This window comes from Haliotis rufescens, unplaced genomic scaffold (assembly GCF_023055435.1).
Source record: "Haliotis rufescens isolate VD_foot unplaced genomic scaffold, xgHalRufe1.0.p SCAF_8, whole genome shotgun sequence".
Taxonomy (NCBI): domain Eukaryota; kingdom Metazoa; phylum Mollusca; class Gastropoda; order Lepetellida; family Haliotidae; genus Haliotis; species Haliotis rufescens.
In genome coordinates this window covers 28,035,825-28,053,966 of record NW_025964372.1, presented here as the reverse complement: position 1 = coordinate 28,053,966, position 18,142 = coordinate 28,035,825, and the positions used below count along the sequence as shown (strand labels likewise).

The following is an 18,142-nucleotide window of genomic DNA, read 5'->3' as shown; positions in this document are numbered from 1 at the left end:
GCGTATTGTGACATTGTAGATTCAAGGGAAGGATACAGGGGAGCGTATTATAACCTTGCTATTTCAAGGGAAGGATACACAGGGATGTATTGTGACAATGTCGATTCAATGAAAGGGTACAGGAGAGCGTATTGTGTGATTGTAGATTCAAGGGAAGGATACAGGGGAGCGTATTGTGACCTTGTAGATTCAGGGGAAGGGTACAGGGGAGCGTATTGTGACATTGTAGATTCAATGAAAGGGTACAGGGGAGCGTATTGTGTGATTGTAGATTCAAGGGAAGGACCCAGAGGAGCGTATTGTGACATTGTAAGTTCAAGGGAAGGATACAGGGGAGCGTATTATAACCTTGTAAATTCAAGGAAAGGATACACGGTAATGTATTGTGACATTGTAGATTCAATGAAAGGGTTCAGGAGAGCGTATTGTGTGATTGTAGATTCAAGGGAAGGATACAGAGGAGCGTATTGTGACCTTGTAGATTCAGGGGAAGGGTACAGGGGAGGGTATTGTGACATCGTAGATTCAATGTAAGGGTACAGGGAAGCGTATTGTGTGATTGTAGATTTAAGGGTGGGGTACAGGGCAGCGTATTGTAACAAATTTGTTTCCAGACAATGGGGCAAGACGATTTCAGATTTCAAGAATAAACCGATTATAGAATAGGTATTGCAGGTGGAACTGGTATGGTTGGAAAGACGAAAACCAGATAACTCATCACCAATTTACATTCAATAGTTAACATGGCAAATGTGATTAATTACTGTTTTTCATTGGCGCATACTTATTGCAGATGTGTTAGTCTTCCATATACAGCTGATCGAATTTCGAGACCTTGATTTCCATCGTAGACAAAAACGCATGTGGACATTTCAGTGTATACTCACCGGAGTTGGTGCGTCATAACTTTTCATTTAACTGTTATCATATCATGTTTGAATTGCAGCTATATGCAGATACATTACATGAGAGAGACAATATCATTGCATCTGTGTGTGTGTATTGTATAGTTTGTTCTTTTAACTAACATACATGGTTATGAAAAGCACAAAATAGTATGGCTGTCAGGCAACATGTCAAAACAGATAAAAGAAATTGGACATTCGATGGTGATGTTTTTGGGACGAGTATCAAACCTCAGACTGTGTTATTAACCTGAAGTTTGCAGTGTTTCCGCGACCTTTTTCATCCAGGTACGTTTTAATAAAGTTTGTGATTTTTGGGTCGAATCTAATTTTCTGTCCACAACTCATCCAATTTTCATCACGATACGACCAACGGTATCGTGTGGTTAGGCTCTCTGACTTTGTTGATGCATGTCATCGTATCTCATTTGCGTAGATCTATGTTGTTGTTTTCTGGTCCAGACTCGATTATTTACAGATAGCTGGAATATTGCTGAGTGCGGCGTTAAACAACACAAACAAACATTCATGAGGGGACAGGAGAAGAAAGAAACGAGTTCATTACGTGGCATACGTTTTGTCAGATCGAGGGATGAACAGTGCAGAGGGGGTGTATTCCCATGTAAGAGGGTGCAAGAGAAAAGGTACAGACAATTCAGTGATACTGAATTGTCAGTAACTTGTGATACTGCTAGAAATGATATTAATGTTTGTTTGTTTGTTTGTTTGTTTGTTTGTTTGTTTAACGCCGCACTCAGCAATAGTCCAGCTATACCACGGCAGTCTGTAAATAATCGAGTCTGGACCAGACAAAAAATGCAAAATGCTCTTTTCAAGAAAAGTCCCTCTTCTCAGCAAAAAATATCATCATTTAGTTTTGGTCACATGTTTACAATTTGGGTAATAATCGACAGTCAGGTGACTGCGAGCGGTTATATTTTGCAGTGACCTTGGTCAATAGCGCTTTAAATACTACATCTGCACGTACGTTTATTTCAGTTCGTGCTTGTAATGTACGTGCACTGCACACGCTGCTAAAAAAGTCGCTCATGGTCACCATACTGCCGATCCTCAGTCAGATTGTAACCACGTGAGCAAAACTCAATGATGATTTTTATCGCTAGCAAAATGAATATTTATTGAAAAGCGCACTTTGTAATATCCGTCATTTCCAATCGTTTGGATTGTCACGTCAAATTAAAATCAGATCTTTCATTCCGATACGACACTTCTCTTATATGGGTGTCCTCAGATCTTCACGCGTGTTGTATCGGAGAAGAAACAAATTGATTTGATTGATGATGAGATTGACCATAATATTATTCAATGTTTCATGTTTACCTCTTTACAACACTATCCTACAATATCACGGGGTGGGGAAGCATCCGACATTGGCTAACTGTATCCAACTGTGAACTTCGGTGTGGTGGCGAGTGAGTGCTTTGACCCCCCAGGCTACGCCACCGCTCGACTACATGAGGAAAACGATATTTCACTTTTACTACGACCACGAATATCCCGAATCACCCCGAATCGGAAACTTTCGAAATTCGTGATGATTTGACCAATAATGCAAACTTTCGTGGTTAATTGGGATGAAAAATATGAAGAACGCCAGGAATGGCTTAAGAAACATGTACGAATTACAAGATTCATGTACGGATCATACACGAATTGTAAGGATTACTTACGACTAAGTTATGAATATGCCGAAAGTTGTTCTGACTAAATTCTTACATGATTCGTAGTTGACTCGAGACATTCGTGGCTGTTTCGGGATGTTTTCGGGTTGAGGACAAGAAATTGTGGGAGCCACGAATCGCTAAGAATAGCCAAGAATGCAAAAGAATCCATTACGAAGCTGTTACGGAACATAAGATTGCTGAATTAATTACGAATGGATTACGATACAGCCACGAAATTGCAATTCCAGGAACCTTCCACGATCATACCAACAGACGTTAAAAGATGGTACTTTTTGTACCAGCATATCTGGCGCTCGGCATTGGGGGCTAAAACAAGGACTGGTCCGCTCGGAGTCAGTATACTGTGTCTGAGTGGGGTATTCATGTTAAACTGCAGCGTGGTATCTCAGTGAGCTGGCACTATAAATAGGCATCAGTCCGGACTAGTACAAGCAGCCACACACATACACACACACGCGTGCTTGCACGTCGCTATGTAAGTGCAATAATCTTGGACGCCACGTTAAACCCACTTTCACCTCACCTACAAACACATGTATATTGTAGAAAAGGAATACATGCAAAAGCATGTTATAATTTATGGTCAAAGCGAACACGTTTGCATCAGAAGTCTCAGAAAATCTCTGAAGACAAATAGCTTTATGTCATCTGCAATGGTACAGTGACGGTGTATTTGTCCAAATGTGTGCAAGTGGGCGTGGCTGGAAGGGGAGCCAATGAGATTGATTACAGTATTCATGTTGTAATATATAATTTAGGGTCAAGCAATCCTTTTTACATTGTCACATCGTCAGCATATCAATCAGTAAATGTCCTATCGTGTTCCTGAATTGCTAGGCCCATCATATCAGGCTTGTGTTGAGGCTAGTAGCGTCACATGGTAGGCGTTCTGTGCGTCGTCGGGCAACAAACGTTTACTTTTATGCACATTTGTGAGTGGCAGAATCCGTTGGGCAGGATTCGCGAACACCAGGTGCTATCACTGATCCATTCATATAAAGTTTACTGCCATTTTGCCTTTTACGATGGATGATCGAGGTTTGTAGCTCGAGTATAACTTACTTTTTTCTGCAAATGGTGTGAGTGGAGGGTGATATCGATAGGGCAGGACATCCTTTCCCGTTTCTCGAAGACCTGGTGTCATCACTGTTTTTGAGTGCTCCATTTATATAATTTTTATCTTATTTCTTTGTTGATTTATCTTTCACGCCCAATGGGTTTTTGTGGATAATCGAGACTGGTTCTTATCTCGCATTGACGTTTTCAAATTTACACTCGTACGCTTCAGTGACTTACATAAATGAAAGAATCATACAGCAATTGCAAACAGGAATCAAAATACCAACAGGTGGCAGGCACTCATTAACCCCCAAACCAGTGATTGATATCATGACCCACACCTTCGGGGTACGATGGCAAACAATCAACCAAGTTACCGACAACCCGATTCATTATGTCCAGGTTGCAAGTTGGTTGGTTGGTTTGTTGTTTAACGCCGCACTCAGCAATATTCCAGCTTTATGACGGCGGTCTGTAAATAACCGAGTGTGGACTCGACAATCCAGTGATTGACATCATGAACATCGATCCACGCAATTGGGATCGATGACATGCGTCAACCACGTCAGCGAGCCTGACCACCCGATCCCGTTAGTCGCCTCTTTCGACGAGCATAGTCGCCTTTTACGGCAAGCATGGGTTGCTGAAGACCTATTCTACCCCGGATCTTCACGGTTTACCAGGCTGCAAGTGAACATATCTAGCCCGGGATTCTCACGGGGTGATGAAAAAAAATCACGAAGATGGCTGTTATCAATATCGGGGTTCTTTAATAATTTTGTATAGGAGAACAAACAAACCTTCACATATATTTATGCACATGGCTGCAACAACAATAAATAATGGTCATTTTAATGGACAGTTCTTTTATCAAATTTCTCAATTCGGCGATTATACCTAAGTAGCATATCTGACTTGCTTCCTTAGTGTCCCTTGTGTTTTATCAGATTAATTCAGACTTTACCTTTGTCATAACAAAACAATAATTAACAAATATAGATTGTACAAAGTGAGTGAGTGAGTGATTTTCTCCGGCAATATTTCAGCCATGTTGTGATTACACTTTTACACAGAACGGAGAGGGTAACATACGGTGAAGATTTTGACTGAGTCTTAGTTTTTGAGTCTTCCTAGTATTATTTAATGGGTAGGGCATGATGCTTTCGCTGAGTTGGTTTCAGAAACTAAACATTACAACTGACTTTCACCGTTAACTTGAGATTAATTAACAGCCCGATTCCCGCCACTCAAGTTATCATTGGTTTCAACACTGGAAATAATTCCGTTGGCAGCCAGAGCCTGAGAAACGTCGTTGTCAACAGATTTGTTGGTGACCTCGCTGTGGGATGCGAACCTTCCGGTTACTTGAACTTCACAGAGGGTCAAGAGATCATTGCTGTCAACCATACTGGTCTTCTGGATCTTGATGTAGCGGGCTGCAGTGGGCGCAAAGCAGTTGACGGTGAAGTTAGCTCCTGCAGCGACGTTGCCAGTGATGGTGCCGCAAAGTTTAGGGAACTCCAGGTACCTGTAGGGGTCTTTCAGAAGAGTTTCGATGTTGATGTTGCGCAGGCGTTCAGCTGGAATTGTAAAGAAAATGCTCATTTCGTATCAGAAGACATGTATATTATTACTGTGTACTCCTCAAATATATTAACATGTATCATAATGGTCACGTTTCACGAGAGTTGCAAACGTCTGAGGCCTGCATCACTTCGGGCTTCACTATAATCTTTAGCTGACACGCCGTGATATGACTGAACACTGCTCAATACAGCGTTAAGCCCAACTCAAACACACACATATTGCTGAACCTAAATAAGCATTCTTTACTAACTTTGATGTGTATTTCCAGCGTGAAGAAATGTATCTTAAGGAACACAAGAACACAACGTGAAAATGCTCACCACAACAGTCGCCTCTGTTGGTGACGGTGACGGAGCTGATGTAATAGTAGGCGCCGAGGTCGATGTATAAGGTTGGGTTTGTGTCGCCAATGGCGCTGGAGTAACAGCTTCTTCCGGTGACGAACTGGCTGTCAAAGTTGCCGTCCACAGCCAGGCCAGGGGAGGCAACCAGGTTGGCGGCATCAAAAGTAAACTGAGAGGTAGCACGCGCTGGGCGATTCAGGGCGACGTTGGTGGAGGGAAATTTATTAAATTTATCTGAAATATAAAAAAAAGAGTTGATATTAATAACGGGCTTTGTGTAGAGCATGCCTGACTTCAAATGGATGTGAAGGACCAATTCGACTGATCAAGTTTTCCACGTTTTGAAATCACATCCATATGATAATATATGTACAAGAAAAAAATATTGTTAACAATTATATTTTTAAGATTACTCTTCCCTCTCTGTTTGAGTAATATACATTACTGATTACCGTGTAAATACATTTTAGGACTCGCAAACATACTATGGTAGTACTATCGCTGAATTTAAATGTAAACGGTTTCATATAGGACAAAGGATACATACTATTGAAGTTGCCCCCGGAAACAACGACTTCGCAGATGGTGAGAGGGGCGGTGGCGGAGGGTTTCCTGATACGGACGTAGCGTCCAGTCACCATCGGAGAGCAGGAGAGTGAAACAGTCTGACCAAGGGCCACTCCACCAATGACCATGGAGCAGAACTCGGGAGTCTCGGTACTGGTTGTGGGATTGAACTCAAAGACTTCGATCATCAGACCACTCAGACGATCAGCTGCAACACAGACACTGCCCTTCTTCAAATTTTAATAGCACAACAGCATGTTGCACATATAGTTTATTAAATGTCGATTCTAGTCTCTAGATGCTAGTGTGGTCAAGGAGCGCATTCTTCTCAAAGTAAAATGTCTCACGTTAAAAATAAGGACTGAAAGACAACTTTGCAATATATTGACCATAATGCGTTAGCGTGCTCATTCTTCACAACAAAAATATCCAAGAGGGTATGCATCATCCCAAAGTGTTTTTGTGCAGGATATTTGACAAGTGATTGTCTATCGATTGTTCATTGTTCTGGTGAGGCAAAATGATGTCATCAAGTGGGTTTGTAAGTATATATGTTTGACAATTAAGGGGAGTGAGTCAGTTGGGTTTAACGCCGCTTTTAACATTATTCAAGTTATATTACAGCGTGTCAAGACGTTTACCACTTCGGTGAAACCCACGAGCACGGGTATGGTGCTGACAAACCTAGAAACATAATCGGGCGACCCGGAATTCGAACCCACAATCATAGGTTTCTGACGTGCCCAAGGGAGGCAACGCTGCACAGCGAATCGTGGCGCCTCAGACGACTGGGACACCTGTGCCCCCTTGACAAATGGACATAGATATGGATGTGGATAAGGAACTCATGTGTTCAAATACAGCTATTGTTGATGAAAGACACCTACACTAAATATTTGGAATTTGTTCTTGTCATTATCAAAATCTTATAAGAACATTTTGCTGAGCTTATTTCTATCAATGGGTGAGTTAGGAATTATTTGTGGCGGATGTGTTTAGAATTATAATATATCTAAAGGATTCCAGAATGGCAATGTAAACTGGTATAGATGTAGAGTCTTTAGCTTACCACAACAGTCGCCCCTGTTGGTGAGGGTGAGGCCGGACACGTAGCGGCGGGCACCCAGATCCACGAACCAGAAGGGGTTGGGATCTGTCGCCACATCAGCGCTAGAGAAACATGAGCCGCCAAAGAAGTCGGAGTTGAAGTTGCCGTCGACGGCGAGGTTTGAGTTGGCGGTGATAGGGGGCACACCGTTGACGAAGACACTGCTGGAGCCGGTGGGGCGATTCAGGGCGATGTTGTATCCTGGGTATGCAAAAGAAGAATAAGTGTTGAAACGCACTGTTTTACAATCGTAAATTTGCATAATTGGAATGGGAGTATAAATGGTTTAAAGATTTTTTAACGATACTTAAGCGTCTTTTGTATGTACGACACCCAAGGATTTCAGTGTGCCTTTGTGTATACGATATCTGAAGCCTAACAGTTCCAAGATCTGTTCCAACTTTGTAAACATATACTGCATATCATGAATATACTTACCAAAATTATTGGCTTTCGCCACAACCAGGAGAGCCGCTAAACAGACGATGAAGACCATGGTGGAAGATGGGATCGAATGATGATCAGTGGTTGCGGATCACGGCTTATATGCGTATCAGGCAATCATATGTTAAATGACGTCTTAGGCAATATGGCGTAATTGGGAGTTGTTAAGGATGAAGTAGGATTAAGGAAGTGCTCATTAGAACAGACCAACCCCATACATACCCCTTGGCTAATATAGCGTTACATGAAATGAGACTTAAAAGGAAGCATTAAACGGAACACGGCTACCTACCGATCAAACTCCTAAATATAAGAAGATTCATGTAAAGTTAATTGTTCACTTGGAAGATATTTCTGACGATGATTTCTGTTCGATGATTAGTAATTAGTACCAGTGACATGTTCTAATGAGAGGAAGCTTCACTGCAATATGTAGAGAATAACCTATGGGCTACGAGGAATCAAGAAGTATCTGTCCTGAGATAATTAAGTTGTAAGCCAAGAGCCTTTTGGTGGGTGGGGGACTTTAAGTGTTATTTCATGACAGTTTCTTTTTTATAAACTAATATTGAGAAATGACGACACTTTGTTGCTTGTGTGCTCGCCAATTATTCCATTGTTTTTATGTTTGCGAAAAGGCCCAGCCAACGCATGACCACTTGAAGTATTTCATTTTTCATGACGGTTTTTTGTGACCATATCCTCTACATAAACAAAGTCTACTTAACCATGTACTCTCCATAAACACAACTTACTTCACCATATACTCCACATAAAAGCAGCCTACTTCACCATAAACGCCACATAAACGCAGCCTACTTAACCATATATTCCACATTAACGCAGCCTACTTCACCATATTATTTCACATAAACGCAGCCTACTTAACTATATACTCTACACAAACTGAACTTACTTCACCATATACTCCACATAAAAGCAGCCTACTTCACCATATACTCCTAATAAACACAGCCCACTTAACCATATACTCTACACAAATACAACTGACTTCTCCATATACTCCTCACCAAAGCCGTTAACTTCACCATATGCTCCACATAAACGCATCCTACTTCACCATATACTCCAGATAAACGCAGCCTACTTAACCATATACTCTACACAAACACAACCTACTTCACCATATTATCCAACTGTTCCATTGACCCATGGCCCATAGCAACGTGACCGCACAAAACAAACTAAAGATATATATTTGCATATGCAAACAATATCATGATACAGGTGTCTAAATCACCATTTATTACATTGTGTGTTGGTACACGTGACCAAACAGATAGTGAACAGTGTATGTCGAGGTGTGGGAAACTACTTGGATGCCCTGAGAACAGTTGATGTACCCAGCACGTTAATTTTATCAATACAATAATTGGTTGTCTGATTGAAATACCCTGTATAAAACGTGTTTTACTTATTTATGATATGTTTTGCTTAAATCATGTGTGCTCTAAGATTCGGCTTAAATCTGTCCATACTTGTGCATTTCATTCCATTGTTTCTATTTTTTGCGAAATATCCCATAGCATCAAAACGTGATGTCAGCGCATTTTCGCTTGACGTTTTTCCAGTATGTTAACCGAGGAAGAAATCTGCCCATGTCAAACCATGCATCAGTACGATCAACTTTACTCCATCGCTAGCGAGTTGCATAGATGACATCTTCTAAATTCTCTAGGTATGTTTTTCCAGCGGCCAGTATCTACAGGTAAATGAAGGTTGAAAGTCCTAAATGTCATAATTGGATATGAAATGTATTTAGAAAAAAAAAAAAATATTTCAAAAGATAAGGACATCTTTTGACAATTTATAATAATTTCCTTTAGAACTTTATTAATATTGTCTCTAAAACTGTTGTATGAAATGAACTTTTTGGCCTCCACCGAAGAAACTAGCTATTGTTTGGATACAGAACTAGGATTATCAAAGTTAAACCACAGTTGTACAGACTGTTCTAAATGTGACGTAACCAGTCGAAATTATGAGAGAATGTATTAGTGCTGTCTAATTGTTTAAAGAACGATGACAACCTAAATTGGTAAGTAACCGTTCTTAATTATACTATTATGTAAACATTTTTAGATATTGCAATATGAACAAGGAATGCGCCTAATTCACCATAAACTTTTATTTAGATTGCCGAAGGCCAGCAGTTGGTTACAGCAAGTTTAAGTGAAGCTTTTCAATGTTATCTATTGTATCTTTACCTCAGATTCATATAGGGAATCGAACTGTCAACTGAGGCTACGATTTAATCACTTTGCTACTTTGCTATGACTGGAAGAGATTATCACATGAGTTTTGCTTAAAGGTGGTATGGAGGGTCCTTGGTTTCTTGACCGCCTCCGTGGTCTTGTGGTAGAGCGTCCGCCCGGAGAGCGGAAGGTCCAGGGTTCGATCCCGGGCCGCGTCATACAAAAAGACGTTAAAAGATTGTACTTGTTGTTACCCTGTCTGGCGCTCGGCATTAAGGGGCTTAAACAAGGACTGGTCGGCTCGGAGTCAGTATACTGTGTCTGAGTGGGGTATTCATGTTAAACTGCGGCATGGTATCTCAGTGAGCTAGCACTATAAATCGGCATCAGTCCGGACTAGTACAAGCAGCCACACACACACATACACGTGCATGCACGTCGCTATATAAGTGCAATAATCTTGGACGCGACGTTAAACCCAATTTCACCTCACCTCACCTCCTTGGTTTCTTAATTCTTGACTATTCCAGGCAACGCCAAATCCAAATTTAAACAGAATATTTCTTATTTGTGTTGACAATGTATTACAGCCAACAGCGTCCAAATATTTTAATATAATATAACTTTGTTTTGATAGCCTGTTATTTTCTAATAACCTGTAATATTCTGCACCAATACCTATTTGCCTTTGTCACACATACAAACTGCAAAGGCACTCTTCCACATTCCAATGGAACCATATTATTACATGTTGATTTCCCAACCTTGAAACAAGATTTACAAAATGTAATACGTACCATAGCTATAGTATTACAATATGTGGTTCGCATATTTCAGAACCATAACATAGAATAGGTGAAATTATTCAGTCAAATATCATAAATAGATCTGGACAACTGATAATATCAATATATACTGAAAATATTGCCTTATTTGCTTGGGATACACAACAGGTCTGAGCTTTGCTTCAGATTAACTTTGGTGTGAATGCAAGTCCCAGGTATTCATATAACGATACTGTTTCTATAGTTGTACCAGCTTAAAACCACTTTTCATATGACCTTAAGGGACCACCATTTTAAAAGTAATAATCTTAGTCTTATTCAAATTTACTTTCATGCCAATATGTTCACAAAAAACCTTCAAGTTCAGTTACACGCCGTGATATAACTGGAATACTGTCAAAAGCGGCGTTAAACCCAACTCATTCACTCACTCACTCTAGTTCAGTTATCCTTCTGCAGTTGTGAACAGGTGTCAGACATTGCTGAGACATCATCAGTTAACATACGGAAGCACAAGTTATTAATAGAAGATATCACAGTACTACCTTAACCAACCTCTCTTTCAATAAGGGTACCTAACTTGTCTATCAATATAATAAGTATTTGTGGACTTAAAACACTTCATTGACGGGTGCTTATGTAACAGGTCTGTTTGTTTGTTTGTTGTTTAACGCCGCACTTAGAAGTATTCCAGCTATATGACGGCGGTGTGTAAATAATCGAGTCTGGAGCAGACCATCCAGTGATTGTAAAACAGTTAGATATTTGTTTGTTTGTTTAGTTTGTTGTTTAACGCCGAGCTCCGCAGTATCCCAGCTCCATGTATATGCCGGTGGTCTGTAAATAATTGCGTATGGACCAGACAATCATGTGATTGACATTATGACTATCAATCCACGCAATTGGGATACGATGACATGCATCAAACAAGTCAGCGAGCCTGACAAGCATGGTCGCCTTTTACGGCAAGCATGGGTTGTTGAAGACCTATTCTACCCCGGATCTTCATGGGTCCAGTTAGATATACCTTTAGAGGTTCTAAGACAAGCAGATACAGTATTATACTGTATACATTGATGTGACTTTATCCAAACATTTACCCTAAATATCAACTTCACACAGAGTGTGCAGGAGAACATTATGTCTTAGAGTGGCCAATGCCTTGGAAACGTCAATGAAGAGGCATTAAGCTCTGCCTGTTTCTCCACCACTGTATTTTTTAACTCTAGCCTGTAATGAATAAAATATTGTCAACGGTATAGTAATGAGCTCTAAAACCAGCTTGTTCTCTGATAATATTATGATTCTCTCACCAATTTTGTAGATGGCTGTTTAAAAAAGACGTAAATGCTTTACAGGTTGAGTCTATCTATGAGAGAAATACCTCCATAGCTGTTGGGGTCATTTCAACAGCCAGACGTGAAAAGAGGACACACAATACCCATACCCCAGCAACAGGGGAATCTGTGATTTAATGTGATTCAAAATGTGAGTCCGGTAAGGTACTTCAAGAAGCTTTTAAAAAATCAGCAGCCGCACAATCTTGTCCTGGTTAATTGTTATTTGCAGCATTAAGTATATGAACAAAACGTCTTGATCAGAGATTGGTTGATTGAGCGCTCCAGTGGGCCTTTCTGTTAAAGGACGCAACTCATCATTGATGTCAAGGGGAAGTACATTGACTGGCAGCATGAAGTGATCCATCCCCTGCTACAAGATATTGACTGTTAAATGCCACTAGACGTATTACACTTTATTTTCTTGAATATTGCTCCTTCTTAATTCTAAAGGTATTCTCATTCAAATTCCGTAACTGTCTAAAATCACTTTTTCCTGAATATAATCTCTATGCCCTCTAAGAGCTCTGTATATCTTGTTTTTTTAGCTCCTCTAATCCCTGGTCCAACCAAAGGGGCTACTGGTCCTGCTCAATAACATGTTTATGTCTGGTAGGATAGAACCACTTTCGGTCCCTTTACACCGCATATGGATAAACTCTGTTTCAATTATGATGATTATGGGATATAAATAGCTATTGAAATATAGCCTAAAATAAACTTACGTTATATATTTATGTGTGTGCTTTGTAGAATAGGTCTTCAACAACTAATTCTTGCCGTAAGGATGTTCGTAAGGTGCGACTAACGGGATCGGAAGGTCAGGCTCGCTGATTTGGTTGATGCATGTCATCGTATCCCAATTGCGTGGATCGATGGTCTTGATGTCAATCACTGGGTCGATTATTTACAGACCGCTGTCGTATAGCTTGAATATTGCTGAGTGCGGCGTTAAACCACGAACAAACAAACACACACACAGTGTAAAAGTTGGGATTCAGTTACCTGTGTTCAGCAACAAATGACCGTGTATCTTACTCTTGATTCTTTCAAAATATCTCTAATGTATGACGGAACACATGTACATATTGTTGAAGAAGAATAGATGAAAAGCATTTATGGACAAGGAGAAAATGTTTGCATCATAAGTCTCCGAAAGTAGTTGCAGAGAAAGCGTAGATTGTAAATCACCTTGTAAAGTAACAGGGTATTTGTCCGAATTTGTAAAAGGTGGGCGTGGCTGGATGCAGAGCTAAAGCGATTGATCAAAGTATTCATGTTTTAATATACCATTTAGAATTAAGCAACATTGTCAGCATATAAAAGCACTTTCGTCTCGTTGGTCTTCTGGTCCATTGTTTGATTTCCTGGTTAATTTACAGGCCTATTTCGTACTTCAGGTGTACTGCTGTTCGGCAAGAAACATTTAACTTACTTTTTTATGTGGCGGATGATATCGATAGGGCAGGACATGCTTTCCCGTTTCTCGAACACCTGGTGTCATCACAGTTTTTGAGTGATCCATTCATATATTTATTTTTGTATTTATTTGTTGTTTTATCTTTTACGCCCAATGGGTTTTTGGGGATAATCGAGACTGGTTCTTATCTCGCATTGACGTTTTCAACTTTACACTCGCGCTTCATTGACTTACATTAATAAAAGAATCATATAGTAATTGCAAACAGGAACCAAGCTGCCAACAGGTGGCAGGCATGACTAGCCACCCATACCTTCGGGGTACGATTGCCCACAATCAACCAGACCGCCTCCGTGGTCTAGTGGTAGAGCGTCCGCACGGAGAGCGGAAGGTCCGAGGTTCGATCCCCGGCCGCGTCATACCAAAAGACATTAAAAGGTGGTAATTGTTTGTTACCCTGTCTGGGGCTCGGCATTAAGGGGCTAACACAAGGACTTGTCGGCTCGGAGTCAGTATACTGTGTCTGAGTGGGGTATTCATGTTAAACTACGGCATGGTATCTCACATCTTCCCGAGGCAAGAGAGTTAACTGACTTTAAAGTCCAGTGTCCACCCTTGCCGAACTAGGCTGGAATTCCTGGGCTCGATCGTAGCGCCACCAGTGGCTGTTACGAGTTATGTCCTTTCTATGCCCCTCCTATTGGCCAATCAGATTCAACCTCTCGTATCACTTGCATTTGCTTCAAACAAAACGGTGGCGCCCAGTCAAGACGATCTGATCGATAATCAAGATCTATATTTTTGATAAAACGAGTCGTACATCGCGAAGTGCATCAAATCACGTGAGCACCTTGATTAGAAACATGAAAAGATTTAGAAAATATCTGTTGACAACGAGTTAGCGGTGCACATGTTTTGCAAATTCTGCAGTCGACCGAAATCTGCATGACGCTTTACGAACCGGATTTCGATTTCGGTGCGCGATTTTGATTGGACTATGCATAGACTCGTTAGTCCAGCCAAAATGTAACTCCATAATACCAGCCTAGTTCGGCAAGGATGGAAACTGGACTTTTATAGTCAGTTAACTCCCTTGCCTCGGGAAGATGGGTATGTCAGTGAGCTGGCACTATAAATCGGCATCAGTCTGGACTAGTACAAGCAGCCACACACACACAATAATCTTGGACGCGACGTTAAACCCCACCTCACCTCACCTCACCTCATAATCAACCAAGTTACCGAGCCTGACAATCCGATTCATTTTGTCAAGGTTGCTGGTGAATAATTCTAACCCGGAATACAAACAAATCACGAAGATGGTCAATATCGGGCATCTTTAAAAAAACATTGTACAAACAAGAAAACAAAAAAAGACATCAGATTAAACCTTAACTTTTATTTACGCACATGGAAGCTACTATACAACAGTAAAGAAAATGATTGTTTTTAAGTCTTTTTACAAGATATCGCTAATTCGGCACCTATTCCTGAGCCTAAAATCTTACTTGCATCCTTTGTGATTATGTTTACGCCATGCCTCTTGAGTTTCCCGAGGTTAATTGGCACTCTCCCTTTGTCATTACAAAACAAAAATAAACAAATTCAAATTACTCACAGTGAGTGAGAGAGTGAATTTCATATTGGCAATATTTCTTAATATGGTGAATATACTTTACACAAAACGTGGAGGGTAACATACGGTAAAGATATTTGCGGGGATAATCAATCATCTTGGTCTGTTTTCATGACCAGTGCCTTATGCTTTCGCTGAGTTGGTTTCAGAGACATTACCACTGTCTTTTGCTGTGAATTCACTTCACAGCCTGCCTCTAGCCACTCCAGTTATCATTGGTTTCAGCTCTGGCAATAATTCCGTTGGCAGCCAGAGCCTGAGAAACGTCGTTGTCAACAGATTTGTTGGTGACCTCGCTGCGGGATGCGAACCTTCCGGTTACTTGAACTTCACAGAAGGTCAAGAGATCATTGCTGTCAACCATACTGGTCTTCTGGATCTTGATGTAGCGGGCTACAGTGGGCGCAAAGCAGCTGACGGTGACGTTAGCTCCAGCAGCGACGTTGCCAGTGATGGTGCCGCAAAGTTTAGGGAACTCCAAGTACCTGTAGGGGTCTTTCAAAAGAGTACCGATGTTGATGTTTCGCAGGCGTTCAGCTTTAATGGAAAAGAACATGCTTTCTTAGTGCCAATAGACATACGTAACTCTGTACTTAAATACATGAACCTTAAATGTATATTATTTTCTTTTATTATTCAAAACATATGGCAGTATAAGATGTGTATAAACTTTACGGCCTTTTTATCAGATTGGGCTGACTCAATATTAATGGATCATCTCTGACGTAGAAAACACAACATCCTAACACTCACCACAGCAGTCGCCCCTGTTGGTGAGGGTGATGGACTGGATGTTGAAGTAGTCGCCGAGGTCGATGTAGAAGGTGGGACTTGTGTTGCCAATGGCGCTGGAGTAACAGCTTCTTCCGGTGACGAACTGGCTGTCAAAGTTGCCGTCAACAGCTAGGCCAGGGGAGGCAATCAAGTTGGCGGAAGGGAGACTAAACTGAGAGGTGACGCGTACTGGGCGATTCCTGGCGACGTTGGAGAAAGGAATATTCAGGAAGTTTTCTGAAATTAAGAAATGAAAGTGTTGATATGAACCTTTACTTTGTGTTGAAGCATTCATGGCTACTGTTATGCTGTAAAGATCAAATTTAACGGCTATGTTTACCATGTTAAAAGTTTGGATATCACATTTATTGAAAGTATTGGTATGAAATCATATGTATGTAACGCTGAACAAGTATTGGAATTACAATGCCATCTCTGCTGGAGAACTATTGCTGAAAGTAATATAAATGGTTTAATATAGGACAAAGGATACCTACTATTGAAGTTGCCTCCGGAAACAACGACTTCGCAGATGGTGAGAGGGGCGGTGGCGGAGGGTTTTCTGATTCGGACGTAGCGTCCAGTCACCATCGGAGAGCAGGAGCGTGCAACAGTCTGACCAAGGGCCACTCCACCAATGATCATGGAGCAGAACTCGGGAGTCTCGGAACTGCTTGTGGGATTGAACTCAAAGACCTCGATTGTCAGACCACTCAGACGATCAGCTGAAAAGAGTAGATGCCTTGTTCAATCTCCAACGTGTATTTCTTTGAACAATGTGTCCATCCTTCATCACTTGCTTATTATATGACATGAGTTGATACGGTTCTTGGGATATGTTTTGTGTATAAAATCATCTGCTCGCTACCACCGATCCAGTGTTGCATTACTGGGATATACACCCTGGTATTATCGCCTGTGTCGTGGCAGTGGAATGATACATACTTCAAAGTGGGTATCTTTGAACACATTCTAAAAAATACTGAATGTCGTTCGTTTATGCATGTGTGAGAATCATGGCAAATTGGCCTCCAATAGGGTTGCGTTCACCTCTATGATCACAAAAAAACGTTGGGAAAACCTCTCTTAAACCACCATTGTTTACAATTACAATTTATGTGAATTTAAATCACATGATATTTTATTTGTTCTTTCGAATGGTATCTTTCTTTCATCATGATATGAGTGAGCGAGTTAATATTTAACGTCACATCGGCAGTATTTCAGCCATATCGTCATGATATGATAATTGAAAAATTACAGTGTACACTTACGTTTCAAACACATAGCAATGCACATGCAGCTAAGTGACGCTGCCATGCCAAAGTAAAACAGGGCTCTGTTTATCGACTATCACGCCTCTTATTCAGTCAGCTCAACCTGATAAACGACACGTTATGGCACAGGACAGCCATACAATTTAAGGTTACATACCACAACAGTCGGCCCTGTTGGTGAGGGTGATGCCGGACACGAAGACGCGGGAACCAAGGTCCACGAACCAGAAGGGGTTGGGATCTGTCGCCACATCAGTGCTGGAGAAACATGAGCCGCCGAAGAAGTCGGGGTTGAAGTTGCCGTCGACGGCGAGGTTTGAGTTGGCGGCGACGGGGGGCACACCGTTGACGAAGACACTGCTGGAGCCGGTGGGGCGGCTCAGTGCGATGTTGTAGCCTGGGTATGCAAGAGAAGAATTAGTGTTGAAACGAACTGGTTTAAAAGCCAACGATACTTCAACGTGTTTTGTATGTACGATATCCAAGGTGTAGCAGTTCTAGGCTTTGTAACCACGTTTTTAATATACGATGCATATGAAAGCAGTTGCCTACCGAAACTATTGGCTTTCGCCACTGCTAAGAGAGCCACCAAGCAAACAATCGAGACCATTGTGGACGATGGGATCGAATGATGACCAGTGATTGTGGATCACAGTTTATATTCGTATCAGGCGATCATATGTTAAATGGCTTCTTGGGCAATGTGATGTAATTGAGAGTTGTTAATGAGTAGGATTAATGTTTTTAGACCAGAAGTGCTCATTAGACCAGACCTGTCCGATATTAATCCCTGGGCTGTTATATCGTTACATGAACTGAGACTCGGTGCATTATACGAAACAGGGCACCGATCAAACACATAATTATAAGAAGATACGTTTAAAGTTAATTGTTCACATTAAATAATTATATTTCTGACAATTTTTTCGATGAGCAGTAGCGGTGATTCCATTATAAGAACCTGTGACATGTTCTTA

General features: G+C 41.0%; 2 protein-coding genes across 2 annotated transcripts; both read right to left on the bottom strand.

The window, feature by feature from the left end:
* Positions 1–4,427: 4,427 nt before the first annotated feature.
* Positions 4,428–7,783, bottom strand: LOC124143477. Its single transcript, XM_046512474.2, has 5 exons — positions 7,715–7,783; positions 7,238–7,477; positions 6,149–6,376; positions 5,578–5,835; positions 4,428–5,250 (listed from the first exon to the last, which is right to left on the bottom strand). Exons 1-5 carry the CDS (start codon positions 7,770–7,772, stop codon positions 4,892–4,894), a joined length of 1,143 nt encoding a protein of 380 aa, XP_046368430.2. The 5' UTR covers positions 7,773–7,783; the 3' UTR covers positions 4,428–4,891.
* Positions 7,784–14,880: 7,097 nt separating this feature from the next.
* Positions 14,881–17,796, bottom strand: LOC124143479. The gene is made up of 5 exons (XM_046512476.2): positions 17,718–17,796; positions 17,323–17,562; positions 16,386–16,613; positions 15,868–16,125; positions 14,881–15,651 (listed from the first exon to the last, which is right to left on the bottom strand). Exons 1-5 carry the CDS (start codon positions 17,773–17,775, stop codon positions 15,311–15,313), a joined length of 1,125 nt encoding a protein of 374 aa, XP_046368432.1. The 5' UTR covers positions 17,776–17,796; the 3' UTR covers positions 14,881–15,310.
* Between the last annotated feature and the right edge of the window lie 346 nt (positions 17,797–18,142).